The 24,226-nt window shown below is 39.7% G+C and overlaps 1 protein-coding gene across 2 annotated transcripts in view; it reads right to left on the reverse strand.

Moving 5' to 3' along the window:
• The window catches only part of ANXA10 (annexin A10), a 98,823-nt gene that overhangs the window by 34,176 nt on the left and 40,421 nt on the right, over nt 1-24,226 (reverse strand). For both annotated transcript variants that reach the window (XM_017507569.2, XM_037731048.1), the window contains one exon: nt 15,573-15,667. In XM_017507569.2, the coding sequence (XP_017363058.1) occupies nt 15,573-15,667 (95 nt within the window). The remainder of the gene's footprint in view (nt 1-15,572; nt 15,668-24,226) is intronic.

Here is a 24,226-nt window from a genome sequence, read left to right on the forward strand (position 1 = left end):
GGGAGGCTGAGGTGGGCAGATTGCTTGAGCCCAGGGGTTCAAGACCATACTGGGCAGCTTGGCAAAGTTCGTCTCCACAAAAAATACCAAAAGCTTACTGAGTGTGGTAGCATGCACCTATAGTTCCAGCTACTTGGCAGGCTGAGGTGGGAGGATTACCTGAGCTTGTGAGGGTGAGGCTGTAGTGAGCTGTGACTGTGCCAGTCTGGTGACTGAGTGTGAGACCTTGTCTCAAAAATCATAGATATATTATTTGTACAGGTATTGATCGACTTACGAAGTATGTAACTTACGACCATGCGACTTTACGACCACAATCGCTAGCCACGACTGCTCCGCGTCTGGCAGCGCAAACGTTGCCCAGTTGGGCGTATGACAGTGCGGACCAGCTTCCGGCAGCACTACCATCTCCACATGCATATAACCTACTCAACTTACGACCAAATAGTGTTATGACCCGTCTGTCGGAACCAATCGTGGTGGTAAGTCGAGCACTAGCTGTATATTAAATAAACCCTATGATTTATAGTTTATTTACACAAAATATATTTTATATGAATAGAACTTCTGGGAGGCTACTATACAAATATATAACTTATATATTTGTATATAATATATATTATATAAAATATATTATAATATATATGACATAACTGTATATTATAATAAATATATATTATATAAAATATATATTATTTATATATTATAATAAAACTTCAAGTGAGTTTTCCTTCTGTCCTTGCACCTTGCAATCTCCTTCAACACCCCTGAGAGTGGAATCCTGGGAAAATAAAAATCAGATTAGTTACTCCTCTGCTCAAAATGTTTTCTCTCACTCCACCCTGCAAAATAAACTATAGAATTATTTTATACAGTTGATCTTAGAAGAAAATGAACATTCAAAATGTTTTATTTCCATGTAAATGCCAAAGTCCTTACATGGTCAACAAGACACATGACCTCTTCTCGGTAACTTCTCTGACTTCATCTCCTGCAATTCTCCTCACTCCTGATTTCTCTGCTCTGGCTACAGTGGGCTTCCTCCTGAACCTGGGATAGCGGATCTACTGGGGTCAGGGAGTCTACTTTTGCCCTTCACTCTGCCTTTGATATTCTTCCCCTAGGTATTCACATGGCCTGAGGAAGGAGACCCCTTCCTCTTAAGCTTCTAAGACCCTTAGCCTTCTACATTGCATTTCAAAAGGAGAAGTAAAAGTTGAAAATAGAAGGCACAAGGTCAGTGGAGGAGACAAAACCGGACCTGGAGGTTAAAGATCAAACCCTCCACCCTAGTTCCTACTGAGGGACTATGTTAACTTCTCTTCCCGGGTCCACAAGGGCCGTGGTTTCTTCTTCTTTTTATTTAATAGATGGGGTTTCACCATGATGGCCAGGCTGGTCTTGAACTCCTGGCCTCAGGTGATCCACCCACCTCGGCCTCCCAAAGTGCGAGGATTACAGGCGTGAGCCACCGCGCCCGGCCTAAGGGGCGTGATTTCAAAGGCGAGAGCTTCCCAGCACCAGGCCTCCATCCACCTCCCCATCCGGGAACCTAGAGTTCTTTGTCTAACTTTCCCAGGGGTCGGGAGTTGAAAGCCCAGGTGAGCTTCCTTTGTTTAGAAAGCCCCCAAAAGCTCAGAGGGCGGAGGCTTTGACTGCGAGCCAGGCAACCAATCCAATACCAGAGTTGGAGATCAATCACTCCAGAGGACGACTGAAAGAACTCCTCTCACTGGGAAAGAACGCCTCTCACTGGGAAAGAACTCCTCTCACTGGATGAGAACATGAATGGGGCGGGAATAACTTCAAAGTTAAAACCCCACTGCCCCTTACCAGCGCAGAGTTCCCTCTCTGGGATCCCCTCCCACAACAGCGTGGGAGCTCTCTCTACTTCTCTCTCTTTCTCTCTCTGCCTAATAAATAGCTCTCTGCAAAACTCTTTGGGTCTGATACTTGCGTAACTGGTAAGCTCACAGGGCAGCCAGGGCCTCTCCCCCATTCCCGAGGCAAGGGAGCCCAAGAACCTCAAGCACATCAAATCAGGGGGAGCTGAGCCCCGGGCCCGAGACCAGGTTATGCTATCCTATCTACAGATCACAGGCATGGTGTGGAGGAATCCTCCCCGGAAGGGATTGTTCTTGCTAAATCACAATTAGACCCACACCTAAGTCACGTACCCCTCGCTTGCTTACCTCATCCATCACGACCCTCTCACATGTACCCTTTAAGATTGTGAGCCTTTAAAAGAGGCCAGGATGGGCCGGGCGCCGTGGCTCACGCCTATAATACCAGCACTTTGGGAGGCCGAGGAGGGTGGATCACGAGGTCAAGAGATCGAGACCATCCTGGTCGACATGGTGAAACCCCATCTCTACTAAAAATACAAAAATTAGCTGGGCATGGTAGCGCACGCCTGTAGTCCCAGCTACCCGGGAGGCTGAGGCAGGAGAATTGCTTGAACCCAGGAGGCGGAGGTTGTGGTGAGCCGAGATTGTGCCATTGCACTCCAGCCTGGGTAACAAGAGGGAAACTCCATCTCAAAAAAAAAAAAAAAAAAAAAAGGCCGGGATGTTGTAGTTGGGGAGCTCGGTTCTTGAGACGGGAGTCTGCCTGGACTCCTGGCAGACTAAAAAGCCACTTCTTTCCCAGATCGGTGTTGGAGAGGTTTGTTGGTGGCTGTTCCTGCTTCAGGCCCACCTCTTCTACCCTCTCAGTGAAGCCTGCCCTGTTTATCCTATTTCCCATCTCCCAGCACTCCCTGTACTTCTCACCTGGATTCTTGTTTTTCCCAAAACATTTATTGCCTTCTATGCATGATCTCTCCCACCCAGGTAGAATAGGTAGAATGTAAGGTCCATCATGGCAGAGCTGTTGGCCTGTTTCCTTCATGGCTATTTCACTAGCCCATAGAACTGTGCCTGCTACATGGCAATCACTTACAGTATAGGTACAAAATGAATGAGTGAATGAATGAATGAATGAACGAGGACTACTTGAAGTTCAACGATTACTTGTTTGGAGTCATTCTTGGCAATTTGAACATAAGTGTATGAAGGTCCTTATCATCAAGCAGTTCTCTTCAGTGGAGAGAGCAGAGAAATACAGGAATTACAATTAAACCATGATACAAAATTTGGTAAGTGCTATAGTAGTGGGAATAGCATGCTATTATCAGGGCACAGGAAGGAGATATTACTTTCAGTTGGGAAGATAAATATTGAATAATATGTTTAAATAACTAAACACTGCAAGTTCAAAGTGGAGCCTTCAAATAGGTTCTCTAATTAGAGTATTAAATTCTCACTTGGAATTATACACACACACACACACACACACACACATATATATGTGTGTGTGTATATATATAAACACCACTTTTCAAATGCAACCTTTGGAGCGTGACTTTCCCCAGCCTGACTGCCTCTGCTTTCCTGTTTTCTGAAGACTTGCCCTAAAGCGACTCTGCTGGAATCACAGCTTGGCCTTACATTAAGCTAATGAGCACTCGCTTTGCAAATTGAGCTGTTCTGTGTTGCTGACGTAATTGCAGACTACCCCTGCTGCAGCTATTCTAACCATTTAAATTAAAAATAAAATGGCATTTTCTTCTTATTCTTCTTACCTTTATCTTATTATGGATAAACAGGGGCAAGAAATAGAGGTAAAACTAACATTTTTTCTTGTCTGAATATGCTTAGGGCAATAGTTTCCTATGCTTTTCACTTGTATGCCTTTTTCTATTATTATTAAAAACGGCATTTGCTATTTAAATACCAATGATGCATGCTGTATAAAGTGAAATTTAGAATGTGTCTTAATTCTACCTCCCTCCTCCAGTGGTCACTATGCAAATACTTGCACAATTTTATATTATATTGAAAAGTAAAATTAAAATCCTAAGTCCCTCAACTGACTGAATGAACCCCTTCCTGGCCAAGGGGCCCCAGTGAAATCTTGAAAACTGAGTTCCTGGCAATGACGGATGGAAGGTAGAACAAACGTTATGATACACCCTGCCTAGCTCACTGCCTTTCTTTCCTGAGAGTTAATAGAAACCAGCCCTTTGGAAAGATTCGCTCCAACCCTCTTACACTGCCCCTCCTTTTACTGGTTTAGACAAAACAACCACTCAGCATTCTTTCCTGGATAGAGACCACCGGCCACTGAGTGGTTCTGGCCAGTCTATGGAGGATGTGGAGAGAGGGTTTTCTGTCCCCTTTTGGGGTCAGGGGGCTGAAAATTCCACCCTCGTATCATGCTAACACCGTCATGTTTTGAACATGGGTCCCACGGAGAGGGATGAAGCTTAACTGCGCATGTGCCTGTTTCTCCTTTCATAAATATTCATGACTCCTGTAGCTTATTGAATATGTATATTCAGCCACCCAATTCAGCATAAATTCATGTCTTGGTCTTGTGGCTATCAAAGGGTCTATTTCCAGTTTTTGGCAGGAGACCACGCTTCCGAGCCTGTTAGAATGGCCACCCTGCAGGCTGCAACCTTTTATAAAAAATAAAGCCTTCCTTTCCAGATTTACGAACCTTGTTATTCTTCAGTTGACAGTATCATGGCAACATTTGTGCAAGTTGCTTTGTCACTTTGCAGTGGTAAGAGAATGTTCTTTCGAATAACTTCGTTTTACAGATATTTTCGCAGTTTACATAATGATATAATTTTCAATAAAATTTGCATTCTTATTTTTTTGTCTGATAATCATAATACTTGGGTCTTCTAGACAAACATAGTATATTAAAGCTAAAATGCTCCCCTTTCAAATACCTGATAAAATGTAACAAAAATACTTTTAACGGTATGCATGATTTGAAAGAAAGAGAAACCACTGGATGTAAAAATCAGGGAAAAAATGAAAAGCCAGGAGGTAAGCAAGTGAGCTGACCTTGGAGATGAACTTGCAGGTGACTGGGGAAAGGAGAGCTTGGTTTTCAGAACTGTTTTGTTTGAGTTTTAATGCCTAATTTAGGGCACTGTATGAGGAGAAGAGAACATTTACTGGGCAGTGTAACACAGGGAATTAAGCCTGAAACCTCACGTATGAGGTTGCCACCCTCAAAGGGTTCTATCTGCAGTAGCAGCATGAACTAGAAGAAAAATATCATTCAGCATTGAAAGACTGGCAGAAAGCTCACGCTCACCACTCCTTGCCTGGGCTTTGAGTAAATAGACATGTTCCCCGATAATCTGAAATAATAGACCTGTGTTTTCCTTGGGCTTGAAGTTCAAATTTATTTTACTCATGGGAACAGAGACCTCCATGAAGAGAAATAATCATGAAAGCGGATCCTAAACTGGTGATTCTCATGGAACAGAAGAAGCCAATGCAAAACCAGTCTTCAGAAATTCTTGGACACTCCAAACAGAAAAAGATTCTCACTAAAGAAATAAATACCTGGTATACTCTGCAACAATAAGAATTGGAACCCCATGAATTTGAGATCGTTAATAACAATCTGAGGATATGCTATGAAAAAAATTAACAGACTCTTTAAAGAAGGCAAATAAAATTCTAGAAATTAAAAACCATTAGAATTTAAAGAGTAGGTAACAAAAAACTGAAGATGAAATCAGTACATTGGCAAAATAGATTTTAAAATGACAAAAAACATTCCATATATGTAGACAAGAAATCTATGGTATGAACATAAAGTTAACAGACTTGAAAGAGTGAAGGAGAAGGACAGAGTCTGGTCTAATAGGATTCACAGTAGGAGAGAATGTAGAGAGAGACACTATTTGCAGTCTTCCATAATATGTGAATCCTCAGCGATTTAGACAAAAATATACAAGCATGCTGAGTACCACAGTGAAACTGCAGAATACCAAAAATGAAAACTATCTTAAAAGCATCCAGAGAGTAAAAGAATCTATAGAAAAAAGAATGAAAACAAACAAAATCATACCTCTCGATGTGAGAAGAGCTTTCTCAAAAGTGTTGATAAGGGCCAGAAAAAGAAAAATTAAAGTTGTATTTGCAAGGATGTAGGGAAAAATAGCTAGGATTCAGCTCAGAATTCTATAGCAATCTAAACTAATATTTAACAATGAGGAAATGATGACGATATTCTCAGGACAAGACTGAAATAATTTAACATTCGTTTATTTCAAAAAAAAAAAAAAAGAAAAAAAGAAAAGGAACTGCTAATGTATGTCCTTTTGAAAAACATCACATTGAAACCAGATAGCATTGGTTATTAGAAGAAAATTGTATAAATAAATTAAAATCACAAAACTAATGAAACACTAACTTACACAATGGCATAAAAATGATTAATTTGGGGAAATATAAAACAAGGTGGAATAAAAATATTGGGCAATAATAATATGCTGCCTGGGAAATTTCCTCAGCTTTTATGTCAACAGGCAAAAACTCGAGATAAGAGATGTTATTGTGAACATAGGTTAGCAAGTAAGATAGAGTCCATTTTAAATACTGACTCATTTAAAACAATTGTCACGGCTGGGTGTGGTGGCTCATGCCTATAATCCCAGCTCTTTGGGAGGCCGAGGTGGGTGGATCACAAGGTCAGGAGTTCAAGACCAGTCTGGCCACGATGGTGAAACCCCGTCTCGACTAAAAATATCAAAATTAGCCCAGTGTGGTGGTGGGCGCCTGTAGTTCCAGCTACTCAGGAGGCTGAGACAGAGAACTCCTTGAATCCGGGAGGTGGAAGTTGCAGTGAGCCAGGATTGCACCACTGCACTCCAAACTGAGCAACAGAGCAAGACTCTGTCTCAAAATAATAATAATAATAATAATAATAATAATAATTTTCACCTGTGAGTGAAACCCAAGTCAGTCAAAGGGCTCAAACCCCTTGGCTATGAAATAACTGTAGTTTTGACCTCTGACTCAAGGGTCCACAAAGCTGAAACACCTGGGGTCAGTAATGAAGAAGTTGCACCTGATGTAGGACTTTGTATAGCCCAAAACCATTGGAAATTAATTTGATTAAAGTGTGCACAGCCATGTACAGGACATCAATGTGTCATGCTGACAGATACAGAGCTGCTCTCTCCATGTCCCCTGATCTTTTCCTTCCTTCTCCCCCAGCTTCTACTGCTTTCAAGAAAAGATGAGTGGGATTGGGACAGAGATTTTCCTGTTTCCATTGAGGACTAGGGCTATGCACGCTTGCCTTTCGTGGGGCAGGAGGACTCCGGGATATATAAATTTGCCCGATGCAGGTGTCCATGTTGCCATTCTACCTGGACCCATAGATGGAAGTACACTCAAATTCAAAGGTTGGGTTTGAGCAAGGTTTAAAATGAAGAAGGAAAGTCAAAAAACCTTATGATTGGAGAGCTTTGGACTATTATAACTTCCACTGTTGAATTTGCTTGGTATTCATGTTTATTTGTTTCTTCCGTGAATGCTCCTAAATACTGGAGGGAAGGGTTTCCATAGGAAAAGAGCATATGTAAGAAGTGCTACTACCTATGATGCCCCATACGCCTAATGATCACTTTCAGGCACGAGTTTCTGTGACAGATGGTTTGCTGACTGGAGCCTCTGGCGACGGAGATCCGCCTCTCAAAGTTGTCTGTTGATGCTTTAAACTTGTTGCCTTCCTGATACATTTTCAGGTATATCCCTTTTAGAAATCAGCTACTGGCCTGTGATTGGACTCTTCTAGAAACTGAATGCCTGATCCATGGAGGCATCGTGACCCTGATGCCTGGACTGAGAAGGTGGAAGGAAACCAGCAAGTCTCACCTGTCAAATAGAAGTGGCACTTTGAAGAATCCACCAGGCCTGGACCCTGCAGTGCCTTAAATTTACATGGAAAAAAAAATGGTAGCTATTCTTCCGGGGGAAACTCAGGGGGAAGTCAGCAAGCTGCTGATTCAGTGGGGACCTCAATCAGCTGCTCTTAATGCCATGGCCTGGTTGGCTGGTGATTCAGATAAGCTGAAACCAGATAGTGTCCACTGTGCTGCTGCGGGTGCTCAACTCAGAAATACCTGTGCAAGCCTGAAAATGAATGATTCTCGCCCCATGGGAAGACATCAAGGCAATTACAGCTCTCAACAGTGTTCCCCTTGATAAACTCAATCTTTTTACTCACTCTTGGGTTGTTAGGCTTTCTCTTTGGCTTAACTTTTGGAAAAACACAAACTGCATATTCAACAGGAGTTTCCTTCTGTAGTCTGTGGGGAAAAATTGCAGGTGCTGGTAACTTTTGTGTTCTTACAGCTGTTCACAGTAAGGACTGATTCTCTGATGAGACCCATTGGAATCCAGGTGCTGATCTGCCTGCATTGCTCAGATCACGCAATTGCTACCTGGATTCATCATCAGACTGGACATCACAATATACACACCATCCAAAGTTGGACATGTGGTAAAGCATTCTATGTTTCTGATGCCAAGGTTACCACCGCTTGCCAATCTGGTCACTTTTGTCAAAGATTGACTTGTGTTTGTCATGGGAAAGGAAACCACAATTTATAGGACATTACCCCTGCAGTTCTGGCAGAGGGCTGCATCAGACTTTGATCACCTCATGGGGCTTCTGTAGGTCCTCACAAATGATGACACATTTTCAAGTTACAATATTGCTGTTTCATTCAATCAGCTGACTTCAGCCACATTGCTGCGTCCATGAAAATAATCTGTGCCCCATGTTTTTGGCTTTCCACACTACTTGCACTCTGACCGTCATGCAGTTTTATTAAAAATGCCACTCAAGGTTGGGCATGTAATCCCAGCACTTTGGGAGGCTGAGGCGGGCAGATCACCTGAGGTCAGGAGTTCAAGACCAGCCTGGCCAACAGGGTGAAACCTTGTCACTATTAAAAATACAAAAATTAGCCAAGTGTGGTGGCTTGCACCTATAATCCCAGCTACTCAGGAGGCTGCTTGAACCTGGAAGGCAGAGGTTGCAGTGAGCCAAGATCACACCACTGCACTCCTGCCTGGGCAACAGAGCAAGACTCTGTCAAAAAAAAAAAAAAAAAAAAAAAAAAAAAAAAAAAAAAAAAAAAAAAAAAAAGGCACTCAACAATAGACTAAGAGTCAAGGTATTTGATAGAACTTTGATGCTCTCTGCTGTCCCTAGGCTTCTGGTATTGCTGCCAGTTGATCAGCTCAGGAAGATTTCTCACTCTATCTTCTTGACCTTCGTCTGGCCTACTTAGCTCAGGAGGGAAGTCTGGTCCCTGAATTCAGTAGTTTCTGAAAAATAATAATCTCCTTTCAGTTTCCTGGAAAATGACCATGACGGAGGAAGAGGGTCATGTAAACCTATTTTGAAAATTTGGGATTTCACGCTGACCTTTTCTGAGCACGATGCTTCTTTCTTTCTCTTAATACTGAAACCACCTTTGCAAAACTTACAACTGAGACAATGATTATGGCGAAAGAAATCTGGCCTAACTGACTCCATCTTGCTTCTAACTGCCAAGCTGTCCTTGTTCATTCCTGGGCATCTGCTGAACTAACTTTGGGAGGAACTTACCTTACAGTTTCACTGTGAAACAAAGATGATAACCCTTTTCTAAAACAAATCCCCTAGAATGCCTTTGCAAGACTAACAAATTAGCTACGAGATGATAAATTGTGGTTTAGGAGTCTTGCAGCTGGAGGCTGTGCCATTCTGAGCCTCCCTAACTTGTTCCTTGGGATAATACCACTATTATAAAACCAAGGTTCGGTGCTTGAGACATTTTGCAGACCCTGTGCTCGGTGGATTAGCTGGCAACACCCAGATGGATAAACTGGCTCATCTGGGCTTGTGGTCCCCACCCAGCAGTAAGCTGATTCAGTGAAGAGGACGGCTTTCACTCCCTATGATTTCATTTCTGAACCAAGCAATCAGCACTCCTCACTTTCTGACTCCCTTCCCACCAAATTATCCTTAAAAACCCCAATGCCCAAGTTTGCAGAAAGACTGATCTGAGTAATAACAGAATGCCAGTCCCCTGTACGCTGGCTCTGTGTGAATTAAACTCTATTTATATGCCACTGTCTTGATAAATTGGCTCTGTCTTGTCAGTGGGCAAAGAGAACCCACTGTGCGGTTACAATACCAACTTCGGGGTGTCCTGATTGATTCTCTGGGTGGTAGCCTCATCAAAAGTGAGCATAGGAATTCAAACTCAATTCTGGTTCAGTCACTTGGATTCCCTCTGGAATCTCATCATCACAGATCATAAGGACAAGGATCATTCTTTTGGGAACACTATGTGTGGGTCATCATCGCTTTCTGGAAACTGTATGAAAATGGCTTTGCCCCTCTTGTACCTGACCATTCCACATAAAAGTCCTAGGTGTAAGGTGGAAATGATAGGAAAAAACAAAAACAAAAAACAAAAAACTGAAGTTACAGTTACAGCTACTGGAATGGGACAAGTCAATTTTCTGGTTCTTACTCTACAGTAAGAACAACAGCTGGGCGTGGTAGCTCACACCTGTAACCCCAGAACTTTGGGAGGCTGAGGCGAGTGATCACCTGAGGTCAGGAGTTCAAGACCAGCCTCGCCAACATGGTGAGTCCCCATCTCTACCAAAAATACAAAAATTAGCTGGGCATGGTGGCATGCTCCTGTAGTCCCAGCTACTCAGGAGGCTGAGGCAGGAGAATTGCTTGAACCAGGAAGCAGAGGTTGCAGTGAGCTGAGATCATGCCATTGCACTCCAGGTTGGGCAACAGAGCAAGATTGGCCAAGACTATTACGAGATAGGTTGCCCTGGACTTCCTCCTGTGGTCAGCTGAGGGGTATCTGGAGCTCCTGCATAAGCCTTGGAGTGAGTGTCAACTTTAGATTAGTCCCCCTTGAGTAGTCGACACTTGAGCAAAACCTGGAAAGACGTGAGGTGATTAACAGTGTTGATATCTGCTCTTCTAAGTCAATGTTTGCTCCATTGAGAACAGCAGGCATTACTGAGAAGCTGTGGAAGAGACAGTGTTAGAGTCAGATAACCTTGGTTCAAGTTTTACCTTTGGGCAAGTGAGCCCTGGCGCTAAATTGCTTAACCAACAGTGCAGGCTAAATGAATGACAGACACCAGCATATATTAGAGCAGATAGTCCCTGTTTTAGGTGAAAAATGAGAACACGTAGTGCCTCAATGCTGAATTTAAACTCCTTCAAGAATCACTGTGTGTACTTCTCCCCATCTGCAAGGGAATTCCATTGTTCTCTTCCACTGCATTGCTTTTAACTAGCACTTGCTTTGGTGGGGAAGGTTGGAAGTGACCTCATGAATTATACTGATAAATATGTCAATCAGCGGAATTCCAAGTGGATTTTTAGTTGAGTCTAGGGATTAGTTTCTGCAATAGGTAAGGCAAAGCTGATGAAATTCAGCCACTCTGCACCAATGCAAAATGTCAAGGAATAAGTGTTTATGGAGCATGCTGAGAATTTCACTTCACTCAGCACTCAGAAAATAGTTCTTTCAACTCTTGATTATTCTTGTTAACATAAATTAAAAATATCATTTGATTAGCATGGGGGCTAATGTATACATTCTCACCACAGAGATACACCTTGGCCAGGTAGAAGAGGTAGTCCTAAATGTAAGCAGAAGTAGATGTCAAGAAGGCCTTACTGATGGTCAGGGATATTTACCTGGTAGCAGTCAGGGCAAGGAATGAGAGAACAGAGAAATCTAGGCAATTGGCATGAATTCATTTTAACTACAGAGTGGATAATGAAAGGGTGTTTTTCCTTTTCTTTAAAAAAAAGTAAATGGACAGAATACGATTCCTTAGATGCGCTGATTCTGTAAACAAAATGCCTCTTTTATGCCAGACCTGGGCTGAGCTCTGGAGGGAGAGCAGCAAATAATACAGTCCCTGGTTTTCCGGGAGATTACAGTGTTGTTGGCAAGATGTAAAAGTGAACCAGCAAAACTCAATATGGCAAGGGCCATGGTAGCATTATACACAAGGACCTCTTGGAACCAGGCAAGAAACAGCTTGTCAGAGCCGAGGGTGAGTGTGACAGGCTGCCCCGAGCAGCCAAAGCATGCCTGTGTGTTATTGCAAGAGTTGCAGCTAGATGTGCCTTTACGATGTCATTCAATAACATGAATTAAGCAATCTTGGTTTGCTAGACAGACATTTGTGGTAAGCTCTAGGAGGAACAAGAATCATCCCAGTTCTCAAGGATTTAGAGCATGGTAAAGTGAAACAGATACAAACAAGCTCACAGATGTGTCATTAGTTACTGTGAGGAAGTTACAAAAAGGATGTGTTAGCAGCCAGGTCTGTTGCATTTGTTCTGGTGGGGGGCTGTGAGGTCTTGTGTCCAGTATCTGGAAGGATGACAGATCTTCAGCATGTGATGCTGAAGTCAGGTTATTGAAGACAGATGCAACAACAGGACTGGAGGCGAGGGGCAGGCGTGGTTAATGTGAAGAACTACAAGTACAGCAGTTCCATTTGGCTGCAGGTGAAAGGTGTTAGGGAAGGGGAGAGGGATGAAGACAGAGAGCAGAAACAAAGCAAGCAAGGCTTTGTGAGTCCTGGGGAGGCATTAGGTTTCTTCCATGTGTTAGAGTAGGCAGGTATCTAGACCTGTGCAGGTGGGGGAGCCCTTGAGAAAGGAAAAGCTTGGGAAGACTCAGGCCCCAGGGACCACCCACCATTTACATATTAATAGCATCTCTAATGCAAGAGTGGGTAGACAATTTGTCAATTGAAAGCAGAAAGGAGGAAAAAAGGCAAAGGAGAAATTAATAAGAAATATGTAGGCCCAGCAAGTATAAATTTGACTGCTGTGTGACCTTCCTGGGGTGGCGGTAATGAGCAATGCAGCCATTAGGTAGAATTCCTATCCAATACTTGCACTGACTAATAGTAAGGGAGGGCCCCACAAACCTGGTAGAAACTAGGCAGGGAAAGGGTAAAGACTTACGGCAGAAGCAGGAAAACTAGATTAAAAAAAAAAAAGGCAGAGACTCGAGACAGGCAGGGAAATGTCTGGAAAAAATCTGATGTTATAAAACCTGACGCAGGACTCGCGGGGTGCTGCCGGCCCATTCTCTTTCAGCAGCCCGCTCTGCCTCATCTTTCAAAATGTCCTGTTTCTTTTTATTTATTTATTTTTAAAATTTATTTTTTTTTTACTGTAGGTTCATACTATAGCTGGCATTTCTCCCCATGTTATTCCTCCCCACCCCACGCTGTCTTTCCCCTACCCCCCCCAACTGCCCCCAGTGTGTGATGTTCCTCTCCCTGTGTCCATGTGTTCTCGTTGTTCAACACCCATCTATGAGTGAAAACATGTGGTGTCTGATTTTCTGTTCTTGTGTCAGTTTGCTGAGAATGATGGTTTCCCGATTCATCCAAGTCCCTACAAAGGGCATGAACTCATCGTTTTTTATGGCTGTGTAGTATTTGACGGTGTATATGTACCACATTTTCTTTGTCCAGTCTATCGTTGATGGGCATTTGGGTTGGTTCCAGGTCTTTGCTATTGTGAACATATGTGTGCATGTGTCTTTATAGTAGAACGATTTATAGTTCTTTGGGTATATCCCCAGTAATGGGATTACTGGGTCAAATGGAATTTCTATTTCTAGATCCTTGAGAAATCGTCACACTGTCTTCCACAATGGTTGAACTAATTTACATTCCCATGAACAGTGAAAAATTGTTCCTACTTCTCCACATCCTCTCCAGCATCTGTTGTCTCCATATTTTTTAATGATCGCCATTCTAACTGGCGTGAGATGATATCTCAGTGTGGTTTTGATTTGCATTTCTCTAATGACCAGTTATGATGAGCATTTTTTCATATGTTTGTTGGCCTTATACAGAATGTCCTGTCTCTTTAAATAAACTCTGCTTCCTATTTTCCTTCAAGTAAAGCTTTCTGCTGTCTCTGCATTGTCACTTGGTCTTTATCTTGCTCCCAACATGACTAAGGACCAAGGATTCCCCACACTTCTGAGTAATCCATGGACACACGGATATTTGTAGGGAGAAATAAACATTCAAGGATTAAAGGGGCAAAGTGATGTGTGAAAATTTAGGTCTTGAGTCATTCTGGCTACAGTTTGGGGAAGGACTGGAGTGGGAAGGGACTAAGGGTAACCGGGACCAGTTAGGAGTTTCAGCATTAGTCAGGACACAAAATGATCAAGATGTAAATTAAGATCGTGTAAGTGAGTTTGAAGAGAGAAGTGTGAGAAAAGAAGTAATTTACAGAACTTGATAACTGATTGTCAATGACAAGGGTATTTCAGAGGAGAGAGGCAAATATGACTTCCAGTTTTCCAGGTGGTGCAATTTAGTGTATCAGCTGAGGTTTTCCAGGAGGTATGAATTATTCAGCAAAACTGAGGGTTTAAGAAACTCTGAGACTTTACATGTATAGCGAAAAGTTCTTCACTGGAGTATAAATTCTTTAGTAGATTTAAAATTCCTTGAGTGTAAGTAACTCATTTAAAATTATTTTACTCTGCTTTAGCATACTTTTGTAGAGCTTGATAAAGTAACGTTTTCAGGCTAAATTTAACTTGATATATAAAAAGAAAACATGTATGTAAACCTTTGGGTTAAAAAGAAAGTTACTCAAAAATGACATTTCTTATAGCACTATGCATATTAAAACAGTGTTAGATTACCAATGATACAACTTTTATGGTTTTCATATTCTCTTTCAAAAGAAATCTAGTACTGGTGCCGGGGGAACATAAGCTGAGGTAACAGTTTGTATGGAAAAGAAGGTGTAACTGCTCTTCTAATTTGGCTTAATTCAACTAATGTCACTAGTGGAAGTGGCTTTTAGATTATTAACTCAACCTAAAGCTGAGGGCTATCTTTTATTTCATGTATTAATTATAGTTGTTCAAAGACTGGGATTTAGAGGTGGAGTAAATTTGTATGGACTAACTCTACAGAAAACGTTTATGCTAGTGTTTTATGGATAAAGCTCAGCTGATGAGGTAATTGCCCTTTTGGCCTGAAGAGTTTTTGTTCTGAATTTGTGGTTTAAATGCATAACACAAGCAAGGAGTCTTAAATGGTAGTTGCTGTGAAATTAGAGTGTGATTACTTTCAAACACTATAGATAGTCTTATTGCCTTAAACTGTTTTTAAACTGCCATTCTTTTTTTAATGGTCTCTCTAGCTGCATGCCAGTGAAAGGAAAAGCTAGTAGAGAATTCACTTTGGTTGAGAGTTAGGTGAGGACCTGCAGGGAATTGTAGGAAAAGCTGTTATTTTTTGACCGGAGATCATTAGTTTCTTATAAGCCTTCCCTACAGCTCTAGGCAGGGGCGTTTCCAGCACAACACTTGAAGCCTAATTGGACCCTCTGGCAATGTAAGGTTATTAAAACTTTTCATTTGGGGACACGGAATGATTCTGGGGAGAGAACTTGTGGTCACTGGTCACTGTGAGTGTGAACATATTTCACATGTATATTTGTTTCATAATATAGATTTCATTCCTTAAAACATGTTAGAGGAACTTGAACTGTTTCTGACATACAATGGTATCTGAGAGGCTTGCAATCTGAGATTTAAAAAAATAAGTCTGATTCTCTGTGAGTCTTTCAGGAGATTGCCCTAGAAATAGGTCAAGATAAAGTGACCTTACCCGGCCATACATGCTCTTGTATGCCTCTGCAATCATCAGCCTTTGTGCATTGCAGCGCTGAGTTAGAATGTTGATCAGCATGTCTTTGTCACAGTCTGGAAAAGAATAATATTTAAAGATTAGCAAAGTTGCTACTTTGTAGTTAGGAAGAATCCATTTTCTAGGGATCATAAACAGTGTGCAAGCATTATCCCTGATGGCATTTTACAGCAGGGAATAATTTTAACTAAAATTGGAAATCATATAATGATGCTTGATGAAGCCTGGATTCTTTCTGTCTCCTATGTTAGTGCCATTACTACAAACTAGGCATTGAAGGAACAGTCCTCAAAATAACAAAAGCCGTATATGACAAACTCACAACCAACATCATACTGAACATGGAAAACTCTCCCTCTGAGAACTGGAACAAGCCAAGGATGTTTTCTTTCACCACTCCTATTCAGCATAGTACTGGAAGTCCTAGCTAGAGCAATCAGGCAAGAGAAAAAAGCATCCAAATTAGAAAAAAGGAAGCCAAACTATCTCAGTTTGCTGATGACATGATCTTACTATCTTACAGAAAACTATAAAGACTCCTCCAGAAGACTCCTAGATTTGATAAATGACTTCAGTAAAGTTTAGGGATACAAAATCAATATACGAAAATCAGCAGCACTGCTATACACCAACAATGATCACGCTGATAACCAAATCAAGTACTCAATTCCATTTATAATAGCTACAAAAAATAAATAAAATATCTAGGAATACATTTAACCGAGGAAGTGAAAGATCTCTATAAGGGTAACTACAAAACACTGTTGAAAAAAATCATAGATGGCACAAACAAATGGAAAAATATTCCATGCTTATGAATTGGAAGAATAAATATCACTAAAATTATTTTACTGTCCAGAGCAATTTACAGATTCAATGCAATCACTATCAGGCTATCAGTGTTATTTTTTGTTGAATTAGGATAAAACAATCCTAAAATTCATAAGAAGCCCAAGGAGAGCCTGAATAGTCAAAGCAATCCAACACAAAGAGAACAAAGCCAAAGTCATCATATTACCCGATTTCACATTATATTACAAAGCTATAGTAATCAAAACAGCATGGTACCACCATAAAAACAATAAAAAACCAATAACTCCATTAAAAAGTGGGCAAAGGATATGAACAGATTTTTTTTCCCAAAAGAAGACATACAAGCAGCAACCAAACATAAATAAATGCTCAACATCATGAATCAGCAGAGAAATGCAAGATAAAACCCCAATGAGATACCATCTTACATCAGTCAGAATGGCTATTATTAAATTGTTAAAACAACAGATGTTGGAAAGGGTGTGCAAAAAAAGGAATGCTTAAACACTGTTGGTAGAAATGTAAATTAGTAGATCTTTATGGGAAACAGTACAGAGATTTCTCAAAGAACTAAAGATAGAACGACCATTTGACTCAGCAATTCCACTACGGTGTGTACATACCCAAAGGGAAAATAATTATTATATAAAAAGATACCTGCACTTCTGTGTTTATTGCAGCACCATTTATAATAGCCAAGGTATGGAATCAACCTAAGTATCTATCAATGGATGATTGGATAAAGAAAATGTGGCATATACATACCATGGAATACTACTCAGCTATAAAAAAGAGTGAAATATTGTCTTTTGCAACAACATAGATGGAATTGGAGGTCATTATCCTAAGTGAAAGAACTCAGAAACTGACAAGTACTATTTGTTCTCACTGATGGGTGGGATGCTAAATGAAGGATACATGTGGACATGTTGAGTAGGATAATAGATATTAGAGGCTCCAAACAGGGAGGGCGTGGAAGAGAGGAAAGGGTTAAAAAATTCCCTATTGGGTATGATATTCAGTATTCAGGTGATGGGTACACTAAAAGCACAGACTCCACGTGTCCCTCTTAAATATATATAAAATTTTGAAAGCAAAGTAAAAATCCAATCAAAAGTACAGAGGAGTGAAGAAAATACAGCGTCTCTTCAACCAACTCTTTTACCCCGCCAGAAATGGCTTTCTTGACTTTTAAGCTGATTAGTGTTTAAATGGGAGCAACATCTGATATGGTTTGGATTTATGTCCCCACCTGGCTATCCTGTGCAACTTTGAGACACTGCTTCCTGCATCCCAGCTGCTTCAGCTCCAGCCTTGGCTAAAAGAGCTCCAGATATTTCCCGGGCTGCTGCTCCAGAGGGTGCAAGCTGGAATTGCCAAGGCTTCTATGTGGTGTTAAGTCTGTGAGTGCATGGACAGCAAGAGTTGAGGTTTGGGAGCCTCTGCCTAGATTTCAAAGGATATATGGAAACATATGTCTGTCCATGCAGAGGTCTACTGCAGATGCAGAGCCTTCATGGGGAAATATATACTGGGGGAGTGTGGAGGGAAGAAGCGGGGTTGGAGCCCCTACACTGGGGCACTGCCTGGTGGAGCTGTGAGAAGAGGGCCACCATCCTCCAGACCCTAGAATGGTAGATCCACTGACATCTTGCACCATGCACCTGGAGAAGCACAGGGTCTCAACACCAGCCCTTGAGAGTAGCCGTGGGGGCTGAGCTCTGCAAAGCCATGGGGGTGGAGCTTCCTGAGACCTTGGGAGCCCACCCCTTGCATGAGTGTAGCCTTGTTGTGAGACATGGAGTCAAAGGAGATTGTTTTGGAACTTTAAGATTCAATGACTGCCCTGCCAAGTTTCAGGCTTGCGTGGGGCCTCTAGCACCTTTATTTTGGCTGATTTCTCTCCTTTGGAAAGGGAGTATGTAGCCAATGCCATGCCCCCATTGTACATTGAAAGTAACTAACTTGTTTTTGATTTTATAGGCTCATAGGCAGAAGGGACTACCGTTGTCTCAGAAGAGACTTTGGACTGTGAACTTTTGAGTTAATGCTGAAATGAGTTAAGGCTTAGGAGACTGTTGAGAATGCGTAACTGCATTTTGCAATGTGAGAACATAAGATTTGGGAGGGGACAGGGCAGAATGATATGGTTGGATTTATGCCTTTTTGCAAATCTCATGTCAAATTGTAATCTTGGAGGAGGGGCCTGGGGTGAGGTGACTGGATCTTGGGGGTGGATTTTCCCCTTGCTGGTTTTGTGCTAGTGAATGAGTTCTCATAAGATCTGGTTGTTTAAAAGTGTGTTGCACCTCCCTTTCCTCCCTTACTCCTGCTTCAGGCATGTAGGATGTGCCTGCTTCTCCTCTGCCTTGTGCCATGATTGTAAGTTTCCTGAGGTCTCCCTAGCCATGCTTTCTTACAGCCTGCAAAACCATGAGCCAATTAAATGTCTTTTTTTTCATAAATTGCCCAGTCTTAGGTAGTTTTTTTTATAGCAGTGTGGGAATTGACTAATATTGCATTGTTCTTGTTGAAAAGTTAGAGAGATATGGCTTATTATGTACATATATTAAGGAGGGAGGAGTAATCAAGAAGGAAATCATAAAAGCACAAGGCATCTGCGTGCTTCTGAGGGATAGTGTGATCCTGCTGTGCACTGTGTGGAACACAGTCTATCTCCTCCCTCACATAGACTGTTTCTGGTCTGTGTATCCCTCACTTCTTCATGTACCAACACACTGAGCTAAGAGACAAGGTTAGTGCACAATTAGTTTAGATAAATTTAGGTGTAACTATAGTCACAGCAGTGTGAGCAATCTGACATTACCCTTTTCCTCAGCCTGATGAAAATTTAGACAGGTTTCTTCCTAACTACAGGTTCCTAACCTCCCTTTTATTAAAGCATTTATTTTAGAAAACATGCAATTTCAATTCTTTCTCTGCCTCTTCAAGATGTAAATCTCTTCCCAGCCCCTAGCAGTTTGACAATCCAATATTGTATTTCTCAGGGATATGGGAGCCATCCTTTTGAAATGTAATCACTGGGAAGATAGAAACCATTTTTCCCAGTGTCTGTGTGGGCACAAGAACCTGCCTTTGTTAAGTGCCAATCAGCAATTACAGATGGCCTAATCACATTGACCAATGCCCTCCCTGCCCAACATTCCTCAGTACTTCCCCACTAGCTCACCTCACTGCTTGAAAACTCTCCTGCCTTTTGTTTCATAGGATTTGAGTTCACTCTCTCCCCCTTCTTGCAATGGTCTCAATCCCTGCTGCAGAAGTCTTCCTTCCCTGTTTAATTCCATCTGATGTCATTTTTCTCTGACAAGAGGAGATATTTAATGGAGATGAGGAGAAAAATGAATTGAAAAGCTAGAATGTTAAGCAAATCATCTTTTGGAAGTTAAATCCATCCTGGATGGGCTTAGGATCACAGGAAGGCTATTAAGGTGCTGAAATATCCAGTGAATGAGAACAAGTGTTAAGAATTTACATAGAAGACTGTACCAATGAAAAGCAGAGGGAGGATTAGGGTATCTTATGCACAGACAAATGCTCTGAAAGCTGTAACAGGGAGGGAGAAAGGTTTAGAATTGGCTTCAAATATAGAAATTAATAGGTAATGAGAGAAAAGGCAGACTCCACTGAAAAGACATAGAGAAATGTGATGTCTGGCTCAAGCCGGTACCCTGGACTAAAGGCAAAAACATAGCTATAGAGGAATCTGTTAATTGCATGATGGATGTTCCAAAATGAATATATCTTTAATAATAAATAGAAAATTTTCAGATTACTTTCTTTGTCTTATTCTTACTGTTATCACATTTATGAACTTATTATAGTCTTGCTTTTTGTTCTTGTTCTATTGAGATTATCCACAACCTAGCCCTCTGAAGTGCCCTTATTTTTAAGTTTTTGTAGTAATTCTTATTTTCCCAGAGATATTTATTTTATATGAATATCAATCGTTGTATTAACATTTTAAAATTAAAATAGCTGTAAATTTGGGAATTAATTTTCTAGGTGTTGTCTTTCTGTCATTTACATGGCATTCCTGGCAACCTGTTATTTAAAGTTATTTCTTTTCTAAAAGAATTAGTAAAGACTTGCAGAGCTTTTTGCTAATGACAAGAAGCTTTATTTTGCTAAAGTTATTTATATTTGTACTTCTATTGATATTCCTAGTTATGTTATTTTTGTTTCATTTACTAACACATAACTGCTTAATTGAAGAAGTGACATTGAATTTTGTATTTACTATGTAGCCTAAAAAGTTATTGAACTCTCTTATGATAGTATGATTTTATTAATCTTGAATTTACAGATGTTTTTATTAATCTTGAATTTATAGATATATAATTTCTTCTTCATATAATCACAACTTTGATGTCTTCTTTGTAATAATTGTATGTTTTTCTCTTTCTTCTCCTACTGTGTTAGGTCAGGGATTTCTAAATAATTCATCTTTTTCTGATTTTAATGGAATTTTGGCATAATGAACCATCACAATTTTATTGAATTTTATTTTGTACAATTGACTCTTGTTATTTGTAGTATTTATAGTCTACAAATTTGCCATGAACACTGAATTAGTAAATGTTGAACTATTTTCCTAGGGAAAATGCAGAGTGAGATATCTGAAACCCTATGGTTACAGTATTTTTTGTCAACTGAAATATCATTTGATTGTAAGTTTGTTTGCCAATGTCCTTATGAAACAAGCCAGTCTTTTTAGCATTGAACTACGCTTCCACATATCCTTCTCCTGTATAAACATTTAAGAGGCGTTTTAAAAGCTCTTCTATAGCTTCTTGTTCTACATTACTTTTCTAACTTGCCACCCAACATTACTTTCAAAAGAAAGCTGACCACTTTGATTATTTTAAAAAATTATAAATTTTATCCTCAGTTACCATTTCATGAACCCGCAAATTCAGCTATTTTTTCATCTTTTCCATACTTCATAACATAGAATAGATGTTACTTCAGTGTTTTCCAAAGAGCATCATGCACAGATTAATACATTTTCTATTCATTTATTAATTCATTAACATTAAACTCATGGTCAACAGTACTATAACTTATTTGAATTTAGTTTATATAACACACATTTTTTTTTATTGAATCCTTCTTTTTGTGCATAGGAACACACTAGACAGTACGTCAACACTACGCTTGAGGCCGTTTTAAACAGCACAATGACCAAGCAAAGCCTAAAAATGCAAAATTGTGACACTCTATAGAATGCATAAAGGGCTTATTTAGAACATGAAAGCTAAAAGAAGAAGGCAGAGGTCACTTTGTTTGATTTCAGGCAAAAATATGCATTCTAGTGATGAAAATTTTTCACGTTTCTGCATATGTCTGCAAATGACCATGAAAATCTGTGAATATTGATTGAGGGTTATAAGACAATTTTAATAGGTAGATAAATTTGTAAATATAGCATTTGTAAATAATGAGGATTGATTGTATGGTCAAACGGGTAAAAGTGGCCTCCTAGGCAAGAAAACAATTATTACTAAAATTTCAAATTTTTTCTTAAATATTTTATTTTTAATTTTTGTAGTTACATAGCGGGTATATGTATTTATGGGGTACACAGAAGTTTTGATATAGACATGTAATATGAAATAAGCACATCATGAAGAATGGGTTATCCATCTCCTCGAGTATTTATTCATTGAGTTGTAATGAAACAAGCCAGGCTTGTTAGCATTGAAATCCAATTATACAGTTTTAGATATTAAAAAATATAGTTATTATTGACTATAGTCACCTTGTTATGCTATTAAATAGTAGGTTTTATTCATTCTTCCTATTTTTCATACCCATTAATCATCCTCACCTCCTCAGCAGCCCTCTGCTACACTTCTCAAACTTTGGTGATCATCCTACTTTTTATGTTCATGTGTTCAATTGTTTTGATTTTTAGATCCCAGAAATAAATGAGAACCTGCAATCTTTGTCTTTCTGTGCCTGGCTTATTTCACTTAACATAATGATCTTCAGTTTCATCCGTATTATTGCACATGACAGGATCTCATTCTTTTTTTATGGTTGAATTGTACTCTGTCATGTATTTGAACCATATTTTTCTTTATTCATTTATCTGTTGATGCACATGTTGCTTCCCAGTCTTACCTGTTATAAATAGTGCTGGAACAAACACAAGAGGGCAGATATCTCTTTGATATATTGATTTCCTTTCTTTTAGGTATATACCCAGCAGTGGATTTGCTGGATCATATAGTATAGCCCAATTTTTAAGTTTTTGAAGAACCTCAAAACTGTTCTCCATAGTGGTGGTAGTAATGCACATTTCTACCAGCAATGTACAAGGGTTCCCTTTTCTCCATATTCTTTCCAGAATTTGTTATTGCCTGTCTTTTGGATAAAACTTATTTTAACCAAGGTGAGTAAAATTATTTCCTAATAGCACTGAGTGGTCTACAAGAAACCAATATTAAAGATGCAGATAGATTAAAAGTAAAGAATGGAAAATTATATACCATGTTAATGCAATAAAATAAAGTTGGAGTAGCTATATTAATTTTAGACAAAAAATACTTCAAAGCAAATAAAATTATCAGAAATAAAAGGATTATTACAAAATGATAAAGGGGTCAGTTCTTCAAGAAGCTATAACAAATCTTAATATATATGTGTCAAACAACAGAGTGTGAAAAGAGATGAGGAAAAATAATAGAATTGCAAAGAGAAATAGATTAATCCATTGTATAACTGGGCAATTTAACAACTCTAGAGTAATTTGTCAATTACTCTATAAGTAATTGAAAAATCTAGCAGACAGAAAACCAGTGAGGGTATAATTGAAATGAACAGCACCATCAATCAAGTGGATCTAATTAACATTTGTAGAACGCTTATTGCAACAAAAGTAGAATATACATTCTTCTAAAGTTACATGGAGCATTAACCAAAATAGACCACATTCTGGACCACAAAACACATCTTAACAATTTAAAATAATAAAAAACATACAAAATAGGCTGAGACCACAATGAAATTAAACTAGAAATCAATAACAGAAAGATGGCTGGAAAATCCCCAAATACACACAGATTAAACAACGCACTTCTAAATACACACAGGACAAAGAAGAAGTTACAAGAGAATTTTTTAAAATTTCAAAAAAATTGAAAGTAAAAATATGACTCAAAATTTATGAGATATACAGCAAATACAATGTTTAGAGAAAAATGTATAACATCGAATGCCTATAGAGAAACAAAAAGAAATCTGAAATCACTAATCTAAGCTTGCACCTTAGGAAACTGGAAAAGGGAGAGCAAATTAAACCTAATGTAAACAGAAGAAAAGGAAGATTAGAGCAATAATCAATGAATTTGAAATTAAAAAATCAAGAGAAAACATCAATGGCACCAAAAGCTAAGTTTTTTGAGAAAGTATTAATAGAATTTATAGGCCTTTAGACAGGATAAAGGGAGAGAGAGAAAGAGAGAGGGAGAGAGAGGGAGAGAGAGGGAGAGAGAGAGAGAGAACTTTAGTAATATCAGAAATGAAATAGGAGCCATTACTACCAATCTCATGGACATTAAAATAATAATAAAATATTATTGACAACTCTAATCTCACAAATTTGATAGTCTAGATGAAATGGATCAATTTCTTCAAAGACACAGCCTACCCAAACTCATACTAGAAAAAAATGGACAGTCAGTCTAAATGGGCCTGTATTGAACAAAAACTGAAGTCAGTAATTAATAACCAACCACATAGGAAGCACTAGGACCATATGGCTTCACTTATGAATT

The sequence above is a fragment of the Cebus imitator genome, unplaced genomic scaffold (genome assembly GCF_001604975.1).
Source record: "Cebus imitator isolate Cc_AM_T3 unplaced genomic scaffold, Cebus_imitator-1.0 Scaffold378, whole genome shotgun sequence".
In the NCBI taxonomy this organism is placed as follows: domain Eukaryota; kingdom Metazoa; phylum Chordata; class Mammalia; order Primates; family Cebidae; genus Cebus; species Cebus imitator.